General features: G+C 36.8%; 1 protein-coding gene across 3 annotated transcripts; it reads right to left on the bottom strand.

The window, feature by feature from the left end:
- Positions 1-2,567: 2,567 nt before the first annotated feature.
- LOC144351933 (ADP-ribosyl cyclase/cyclic ADP-ribose hydrolase 2-like) lies at positions 2,568-8,789 on the bottom strand. 3 transcript variants are annotated; one of them, XM_085501844.1, is made up of 8 exons: positions 8,664-8,789; positions 7,946-8,095; positions 6,022-6,151; positions 4,230-4,463; positions 3,414-3,493; positions 3,144-3,236; positions 2,937-3,023; positions 2,568-2,810 (listed from the first exon to the last, which is right to left on the bottom strand). In XM_085501844.1, exons 3-8 carry the CDS (start codon positions 6,145-6,147, stop codon positions 2,663-2,665), a joined length of 768 nt encoding a protein of 255 aa, XP_085357970.1. In that variant the 5' UTR covers positions 6,148-6,151; positions 7,946-8,095; positions 8,664-8,789; the 3' UTR covers positions 2,568-2,662. The 3 variants fall into 3 exon arrangements, with proteins under 3 accessions (XP_085357970.1, XP_077865330.1, XP_085357930.1); XM_078009204.2 differs by lacking the exon at positions 8,664-8,789 and having other exon boundaries at positions 7,946-8,183; XM_085501804.1 differs by lacking the exons at positions 3,144-3,236; positions 8,664-8,789 and having other exon boundaries at positions 7,946-8,183.
- Between the last annotated feature and the right edge of the window lie 1,903 nt (positions 8,790-10,692).

Below are 10,692 nucleotides of genomic sequence, written 5' to 3'. Positions count from 1 at the left end.
AAGGGGGTAGTGGTTCAGAAACCCCCTCTCTAAGAACGGTGAAATAGTTCAAAAATGTTACGTGAAATAACTTAACAACGTAACACAAAGTAAGCCAAGAATAAAAAAATTCTTCAACAGACCTCTAAGATACCAAAGAATTCGCTCCATTTCCTTTTAAAAATTAAAAGAATGACGTTTCACATCAAATATATTATTGTTGTTTTCGAACCCCCTATTCAAAAGTGCTGGCTACGGGCCTGCAAACAATGAAAAATATATAGGATTGTATACTAGTATACCTCTCAGCTGGTTCCACTGCCTAACTGTTGCTTATACCAGGATTTAATTACAGCACCTAGACGGTCTGTGGTTACAGCTTCATGTTCCGAGTAATCGCAGGAAATTGGCATTACAAAAGAAACAAAAAGACTGCACTCCCATGCAATTAATAGAAAGTGAAATTTTGAAGTCACTGATGTAGGCAACGAATAACTTGAAGGCTGAAATTATAATTGAAGGCTGAAATTATAATTACCCTGACGTTTGTTGTCATATAATTTGTTTATTTCAATTTCTCCTGAAGTCAAACAGAATACACTAGTGAAAGGATGATTTGGGTGTATTGTATATGGAGGGGTGGGGGTGGAGTCATATAATTTGTTCATTTCCACATCTCATGAAGTCACATAGAATTTCACTTAATTTATTTTCGCTGAAAAGTTTTCAAGCATTACGTGTGGATCTAATTTTCATTGTGCTGTGTCAAGTCTTGAGTCAATAGGGTATGAGTGATAATAAATTAACAGGCGAAGTTGTAGCGTGCAGCTCAGCGACGACCGCAGTCGACGAAAGTCATCCCGTCAGTGGAGTACCGCAGTAGCGCGGCATGTATGCCAATGCACACATTTAAATTTAAATAAACTATGTATGACTGACTTCGAACACTTCGCCATATCGTACGAATCCTTCACCATTGTATTCAAACGTGGTGCGCTGTTACATTCTCTTTCAAACCCGGGATTCAACCATTAGGGGCGTTTCAGTAAAAAATACAAAAAAAACTATCGCAAATTATGCAAAATTTTCAAATCAGTATAATAAAACAGAAATGCTCAGCGATGCAAAAGAAGGATAAATTTTACTTTTCAGTATACACGTCTCTGTTGATACAATTCCTCACATATTCTACTCCCAATTACTCCTGCGTAAAATGGAATAGCCTCTTTCCACGTTGACATTCAGAGTAAAGTCACGTGATAGGCTGTTAAAATCGGCTGTTACAGACACTTTCGCCGGTCACGAAAATGTGTTTAATTCGCTCTCATTCAAGCAACAATGCATATTTCCCAGTGGGAGTGAACCTAGTTCGAATCTGCCATTAAAAATAGGGGGCTTTTCAGCAAAAAACGAATAACCCTTGAGTGCACACAATACACTGAATTTTAGAACAAATCTTGCATTAGTTACAGCAGCAGAATATCACAGAAATATCAGACGAAACATGAAAACACTATATATACTGTATTTCGGCCTGAACCCTCTTTATTGCAATTCCAGGAATCACTCCCATATATGCAACCTTTTTCCACCTGAGTATCACCCATCCCTGAAAACAAACTCTTAATTAATACCACTCTGAAGCGTTTGATAATAAATGTGTGTGGGTGTGTGTGTAAGCCGCCCTCTTGTGATGAGCATTCGGTATTATTTTGTCTTTATTAATTCTCGCTATCATGTTGATTATAATGTGATGAATGACCTGGACAAAGCTGAGTTGTGACTTAAATGGCGTACAACTTTTGAAAGACATAACGGAAACAGATAAACTGATATTAATATCCTTTGTATTGCTGGAGACACCAATTACATACAAGACACAATAAATGTGTTTTTTTTACTTGTATAAATATTTACAAGTATCTCATTATTATTGTTGATGTCACAATACCATTTCCGGATAGGTAAGTTTAAATTTTAACAACGATTTATGAAAATATATATTTATTATTTGTTTACTGTATGTGCTACTAATTGAACAATGTTGGAACATTTTCAAATGACCTCGTTGCACACTGCGCCCGTTAAATAGGCCTTTAATGTAGACTCAAACAAGAATGTCAAACGTCATCATTGGACAATATTTCACATATATAACGTCGATTGAAAAACGTATGTTCAACGTTGGATACTGATGTTGTTATAATACGGGGATCTTATGTTGTTTCAAATAGCACTAACAACATTTCCATTTTATTTCAACGTTAGAATCTGAGGCTGTCGCAATATTGTTTTTATGTTCTTGCGTGCCGGGGTACTATGATTGGCGACCAGTGATATACGAACTTTCTACTGTATAACAAATAAATAGTGATACCAAATAAAGCAATGCATCTATACTTTACACAAGTACTTTGAGTGGAACATTGTATAACTTTAATTTAATCATTTGATAGATATTTAATTTAGCATTTGAATTTGTCCATCAAATTTTGCAGCACTTGTTATGTTGTTGTTATTGCTGCTGTTTTTACTTCCAATAAAATAAGCTATAAACTTGTAAAGAATTAAAACAAAAAGCATGGAACTGCAGGGAAACTGAGCAGTTTTATTTTCAAATACCCAAATCTAGTAGTAATCAATTGTGAAGGGTATACATATTGTCTGACACGATGACATAAGATCAGGTGGTTCGGAAACCAATGACGGTCAATATAAGGATGGTGTACCATTGCCATTGTACAGTGATTGGCTGCTGGCCGCTGAATTCGTATATCCCTGTACATTCATCATCACCAATATGATCGATGCACATCATATGCATTACATCTCTGTAAGAACACATTTAACCCACGAATAAAACTTAATTAAATCAACTTTACTAGAAATGGTAGGATGAGCCTTATTTGTAACTAAATGTTATCTTGCAATTTCACAAGATATTATTGACTACTCACGGTGAATTTTCCACGCAGTTATGAGCTATCCCCTTTTCGTCCAGAATTCTCTCTAATTCGATAATGGAAGCTGACGTACACGTATCACTGAAATATAAATGGTGTCATAGTTGTTTCAGTAACAGTGAATGCGTCTACTACTCGGAAGAGTGGTATGAACTAGAAGTTTTGTGCAAAGTCGGATAAACTCGTTTCATGGAAACTCACCCAGGTGTCTCGCCTATTAAAGTTATTAAATTTATGTTCATTGAAGCCACGTCTTCTGATGTAAGTATGGCCAACTCGTACTGTGCAAAGTAACTTTCAAAACAAAACAAAGTGATAGTGTGGGTCTGTAATAAGTTCATTGTAGTACAGCGGAAGGACACAAATTACATAACAGTGTGGTCAGGCATTTCCATGAACTTAAAAAAGGTCTTCTTAGTATTTACAGTTGTTCACATCGAATGTCATAGCTACTTTATCAATACAAATTACCTGTTATTTGATTGAAAAGCACCACCAGGACGATTGCTATTGAAAAACACTTTTGTATCCCCCCGTGCATACTCAGCAAACTGAAAAAAGAAAACAAATATCCAATATATGACCATGTTCAAATGTTTCATGATTGATTTATTTACATTAATAAATGGAAACACACTAAATATATGTTCATTCGAACTGAAACCATGTGGTTGACGTAACACCATTGTATTGTACAGTAATTATTTAGGGGAATTACCACTAACTATATCCATAACACTCAAAGGGATTTCTAGAACCACTTCCAGGAATTTCTACTGGATTTTCAGACCGATGTTTTTCTCCATCGACAACATATGTTTTGTAGGTGAAAGGTGAACGTTAAATAAACATAAGCAAGAATAAATCATAAATATAAAAAAGGATGGTGGTTGTCACGCCGCATGTGAGACATTTGTGTTGATAAACATTTTCAAACAATCAAATGCGCTTTTCTAATAGAAATCACGAGTACAAGTTTTGACCGAGGCGCGACGTGCACTAATTACCGCTAGTGACTCCTTCGATACCTTCAATCACCGAAGCAATTATCTAATTAAAACTTTGTAACATCTCAGTTTGTACTCGTTGGTCTGCACGAGTCAAAGTATTTGTTTATATGAGACCCATATCTCGCGCATGCCTGTAGTTTTTTTTACAACGTTCTATGTTGTAATAGTTCATTGTTGAGTAGTGTGGCATTTGTCAAGCAATGTCGTGGTTTAAAACAAGGAACCATAAAACTCGAGGTTTGTTTCTGGATGTAGATGATCGTTCTCCCTTACTTACATAAGTAGATGCAGCAGCCCAGAAAGCATCAATCGATCCTACACCAAATCCACATTCACCTTCCGCGGGACAGGCTTCAGTATCAAAACCAGACGGGTGAGTAGTTGAACCACAGAATGAAAGGTAGTTTCCAGTATACCCAATGAGAGTTGTATCTAAACTTGTTCTACGATTGCCTCGAAATGCATATTCTGTAACCGTATCGTACACGTCCCAACCATCCCAGAATAGTGCCTACAAACCAATCACAAAACACACTATGCGTTGAACCTGCTAATCCCTGGGTTGGCAGACGTACAAAACACATCATTCATTGTCGCACTTGTTGCACCAAGTTGACGCTAGAATGACCTGAACGATGCACAAGAAATATATAATCTGTTTGGATGAGTGAGTACCCTCCTGAGGGCGACTTCAGTGTCTACCAGACGAACTGGTAACGCCGCCACTAGCGCCGCCAGTCTACGCCTATGTGAAACGCGTTGGTGAAACACTGAAGAATACGTGGCATTGCAATGCACACGCACATACATACACCACTGTGTTGAATTTAGGTACAAATGGTTGCTGCGTATCTTTGTGCATAATAAATGTTTATATAATCTCATTTGTACATTTGTGAGTCACACTTGAATGTAGTGACGTCCTGTTTTGTACTTGGTCACGAGTCTGTATGAATATTAGTTATTTAGTAATTCCAAAATAAAGAGGCATGTCAGGTTAGTAACTAACATTCAGCACCAGCTACAGTTTGTGTTTTTTTATTGTCAAATCTTTATCAGTTGTTTTATATTGTGGACTTTATTATAACGTGTTATTGTTTTTACTTTCCTCGTTCGAAAAGAAGATCGAGAGAGAGACATCGAGTGTGAGCGGGAGCGTGAGAGATCCCGCCCGGGACAACCAATTTTATTTTGTGTGGTATTATATTATAATTTGTATCTTTCTAATTCATATTCATTTGAGATCTGCTGACACCCACTGCTAATTGGTTTCATAACGATTCCAATATAGTATCAAGCCAATTATGTGAAATAAAAAACACATATTGCTGATTGTTCAGATTGATTTGTCATATAGTTACATCGTGAAGTGTAAACTATCTTACTGGAGAGTCTAGTAGTGCTACTTAGCGGTAATTTACTTTCTACAAAGGCGAATCTCTTGCTCATCAAGTCACTCATATTCTCAGTAAATGCAGATGTCGTCCAAAGTTAGATGTATTACTGGGTCTTACAAATGTTCAATCAAACACTGGTACATGCATCTATATATATTGCCATCCTTCAAAGAGGGACACCAGAAATATTTGTTTTCATATGGCACAAAAAAAAACATTCCAATGAATTTTCCAAACATTAATTCTAGTAATGCTTTATTGTTAAATAACGTCATTCTATTATGTCGATTTTCATGTTGTTCACTTGTATTTATAATATTAAGCTATACGATTCCACTAACTTTGTTGGGAATCATACTGATTCAACACATTTCTAAACTCAAATAGCATCGGTATTGAAAAAAAACACAATTTTCAACAACGTATTGGCTTTTCACTTGGAACTGACTGTGGTCCTTCACAGACGGATGTATATTTAGAAGAAGGAAAAAACGACATACCTACATACATTATTGTCCCAAGTGCTTATATTTTTGCCAAAGGTGAGCATAACTATAAATAATCTTGACAATCCATCATAAATGGCTAACCAAAAAGTATGTCCATATATATTGATATATACTTAAACGAGAACATGACCTGAAAAGCAAAACGTATTTGTTGGCAACTTACCGAATCAGTATCATGTGTGTGTTTGGTAAGAGAAATGAAATGTTGGTAATCCTCTTTTATGACGTCACATGGTTCTCGAAAAGCGACTGCAGACTCCAGAGAGTTCCATATCTCTGTGCAGTTCATGTTTCTGAAATAAATAATGGTTACAGAATGCAATATATAAATATTTCTGGAAAAGCGCATTTGCAGATGGCATCGATCATTTTAGTTTTGTTTTTGATACATATGTGACAAGACTGGAGGTTAACATAACACAGACATTATGAGCATTTTTTATTCCATGTATTATATATTGTTAACTTGGCAGTGTGAGTCAATACACGAAAACACTTTTGTGTGAAGCAACAATATTGAACAATTCACCTCATTGGAAAGAACCATTTAATAAACAACATGGCTCTGCTCAGGCAATAAATCGTGATATTGCCCTCACAAACTTGTGATATTTATTAAACTACCCACTGTGATCCATTCTGGATCACTGTCACTCCATTCACTAAGGCATCATACAACCATCTGTAGTTATATCTTATTTTGTTTTATTTTGACTGGCCCTCTATGCTAACACGCTCTTTACCACCTACCCTTAATGGACGCTGGCTAGCTCAGCACCATTTCTTAAGACATGCATCTATAGATTCGGAAATGTCTCAATTTCTGTCCTGATTTGTGAATCTGTTTCTAACACTGCATGATCCAAAGTTCTCAAAATATCTCAGAATATACCATAACAGATCTCTCATTTTGCAGCGGTTGTGTCAGGATTGCCTACCCTGAGCCATTGCCTCTATCCCAGGCTCGCTCGGTCAGCTATTTTATAAACTTCCCTAGTGATTGTAAATTTCGTTCTGGGATTTAGTGACAGTCCATGTGTGTAAATGTGGTTTGTCCCATGTCTTTTGATTATTTAGCCCCATTCATTTGTAATAATACTAGTAGTAAAACATAAACACAATATGCTATTGTGAAAGACAATAACCAGCCCATGCGTGAACTTGGTGGCGCTATTACAGTCGAGATTCTGTAGAGCGTATTAATCATGTATAAAACTGTGAATGTTATTTTCATAATTGTGCATATGTTTTTACTTCTGTCCCGCCTACGACGAGCTGAGGCAGCGCTATATTCCAAACATATACACTAAGCAGCCCCGCCTACAACACCAGTTCATTAACCTAATGACCAACAAAAATCCACAAACTGTTAGAAATTGTGCTAAATATGTATTTTATTCTTTTCGTAATAGAGAATCGTTGTTAGAGGAAGCAATTCTTAATGATATCTAACTATTGTATTTAATCTTTGTTTAATCTTTACCATGTGTAACCTGTGACCGCATATACTAGTGATGTATCTTTGAGTGTACTTAGGGTCGGCGGCCTATGGTACTTTGGAAATAAACATTATTATTATATAATGTTCATATTTTGGGTAACTTTCTGAAATCTATCCAGAAGCAGCCAGCGAGCGATTTTAAACATTTCCATTCAAATTATTTGATAACTGTCATGTACTTGTTTCTATCAATATGGGTGCGGTACCCTTAAGCTGTTCGGTTGTGCTCTCGCTCTTCTCCTTTCAGAAGGTGCCCTCCAACTATGGAATTAAAATTATGCTCTACCTTTTAATTTTAATCTTTCCTTTTGCCCATTGCATGTGGTGTGTGCATCCAACTTTGTCGGACAGCTTCGGCTCTTGCACACAGAAAGTGACAAAATAATGGTAGTTACGATATCCTACTTGCTGAAGAATATTAGGCTATGCAGTGTACCGAACGTAAAGCTTGACAGTCAAAATACATGTGTCCAAGTAACACTCACTGAACCTCACTTGTACAGCTGTTTACACAAAGGGGTTCGTTGACTGCTTCCGCCTGTCCCGCCACACGATACCCACGCAACATTTTTTACCCCTTACTCACGATAGTTCTTCCTTGTCGATTCTGGGGTTGACATATCCCTGCTTGAAATCTTCGCATCGTCCTATGACAATCCTCTTGAAAGACGGTAGCGTGCCCGGTCCTGTAAAATCATCCGTCGCACTGCAAACCACACACAGGGTAACGACACTACTAAATAACAGGTAAATAACATCAAGTAAAGCCATCGTGACGTTTATGTGTTGAGTTAGATATGTCGACGTGCACTCTGGTCAATGAATACTGCGTCAAGAGTTAATTGGAGTCACGTGCACTACGAGTGATGATCACATGCTCATCCTTATAAAGATACTAGTACTGTGGCGGGAGGGGTATTTGTTTGTCGGGACAGGTCTAATGGTAAGCTAAACTAATAGTAATAGTACAACTTCAATGATAGCATAGCATTCTCGATAGTTTTGTGGCTGCTCACGCCGTGGTGAGGGCTTAGTTTGATGACAATATATCACCTTTGACTGCCCCCGTTTGAGGCCAAAGAAAGGATTGGTTTGCATGTCAGCATAATAATAATTTACTGCCACACAGATACTAAGGTTTCAATTAGGTTGTTGAATAAACAATATGTGGTTTGCGGGAAGGACAACTCATATTCAAAGTGGGTCTATTCGGCTGGTAGGTCCTTCCAAATTGAGACTGTGCCAAGTTGACTCGCATGTTTTTAGCTTTTCTCCTCCACGGAGAGCTTTCTCACGGAACTCACCTGAGGTTACAGAAGGGTTAACAGACTGGTACTCCCTCGCTCCCGGTTTTAACACACTTCAGGGGTCCAACAGTTCATTCTGACTGACTTACCTCGATAATGCACAAACACATGCAAATATCTTAGTATATGAACAGTAAAACTTCACCCTAATGGCGAACGCAACTAAGGAATTCCAATTATTCACATAAAAGGTCTGAGAATGCAACAATCCATCCACGGGTGAGTTGGCATTTGTCGTCTACAATTTACAAGGGGACAAAAAGCGGCGGATAGTTTTACATCATTTTACATGTAACCTTTTTCACGTTTAAACGTGTCAATGCAATACCCATATAATATGGCTCTTCAAATGTCCTACTCCTTTGAGCACACCTTAGATGTGTTATGATAAAGTCGTGTATGGGGCACGTTTACATTGTATACAAATTGGTCTCACTAATCTGCAGTTATAAGGCAGTCCTGCTTATGAGGTTTGCATTGAGGTCTAATTGAAGTTAAAGTGGGTCAACAGTCAAAGCTCACAAATAACAACCTGCTTTTCTAAAGAACTACATGTTGCATTACCGAATCTCACACATAAAACGTGCTCATAACAATTACTTACATAACAACGACAATGAATTAGCGAGAACTGTGCGATGACATTCTTGAATAAACGATTCAATGTCATGTATTTCATTGAGCACTTTCTGATGACATATATTTTTTTTCGAGAGTCTGCATATAAAGAAACGCATTCCACTACGGTTGTGTTGTACCGCGTCTCGTGATGCGCAACATGTAATGCCCACAGAACACATTGGTAAATATGTCATCCTTGCTGGGTTTGTATTCTGTGACAAAACATCGTATATTGAAACCTGTGCATTTTTTATCGTTTCCATTGTCTTGTAAATAGTATGTAAATTTTGTTGAGAAAGTGGTATTCGTTTTTGAAAACATAGTAAAGAACAAAATAAACTATACATGAAACAATCTTTTGACCTTGGCTACTCTGAAACATATTAATATTTAAAAAAATGTGTAAAATGAGGGGACCATGCTGCCAATGGTACGTTTGAATTCATTGTTATGTAAATATATTGATGAAGGGATAATCTATTGAGAAAGTACTTCTTGACTGTTCACAAATTTAATGTATTTTGAGTGCAATTGAGTATAAACAATAAATAATTAGATATTTCTCTAACCGACACCAAAGACAAATAATACAATGGCAAAATTCCTAGTAAAATTCGTAAGCTACAGTAATTCATCTATGTTTTAAAAAAGGAAATGCTGCCCTAATAAAGATAAGTGTAGTTCAGGGGAGATATACATCATCTAAATAAACATGTAGATTGAAATATGGATTTTATGGCTTGTGAGGAGCAACTGCAAATTCGTTTGTATTATAAACATAGTATCATCAATATTTTTTTACGTTTGAAAGTGTTATATCAACATCAACAAAGTAGCATCACAGGGTAGTTATTATCTATGAATCTTTTATAATAAAGTGATGTCGGGTATATATTATAAGCTTTTCATCACATGGACATCTCCAAGTGCAATAAAGACAAGGACATTATAATTTTGTCTAAACATTATATTATATTATTATACATATTATACATATATACATAAGTAACAGCGTGCCGTAATTACGCGGTATTTTATGGCGTATGTACATCCTATCATATAAGGAAATGCGAATTCCAAATATGCAATGATTACGCGCGTAACATGGCTACCACCAGAGTTTGACCGGACTCCACACAAAGAAGTTCGCTGATTCTGTTCTAAACGTTTTGGATTTCTCACGATGTATTCTTGGAGAGAAAAGATGTATATTAATAAGGATATTACGAGAATACCTCAAAGTATGCACTCAGACAGTACGCCGCGCATCGACCTCCGCTGCGCCTCGGTCGATACTCCAGCTGTACTATCTTCGTGCATACTTTGAAGTATTCTCGTAATAACCTCATATTATATTATATTCAACATAGCATGGCAGTTGAGTGTGATAATTTTCTCTATCCTC

This window comes from Saccoglossus kowalevskii, chromosome 1 (assembly GCF_978046115.1).
Source record: "Saccoglossus kowalevskii chromosome 1, keSacKowa6.1, whole genome shotgun sequence".
Taxonomy (NCBI): Eukaryota; Metazoa; Hemichordata; class Enteropneusta; family Harrimaniidae; genus Saccoglossus; species Saccoglossus kowalevskii.
This window is presented reverse-complemented; position numbering and strand designations above follow the sequence as displayed.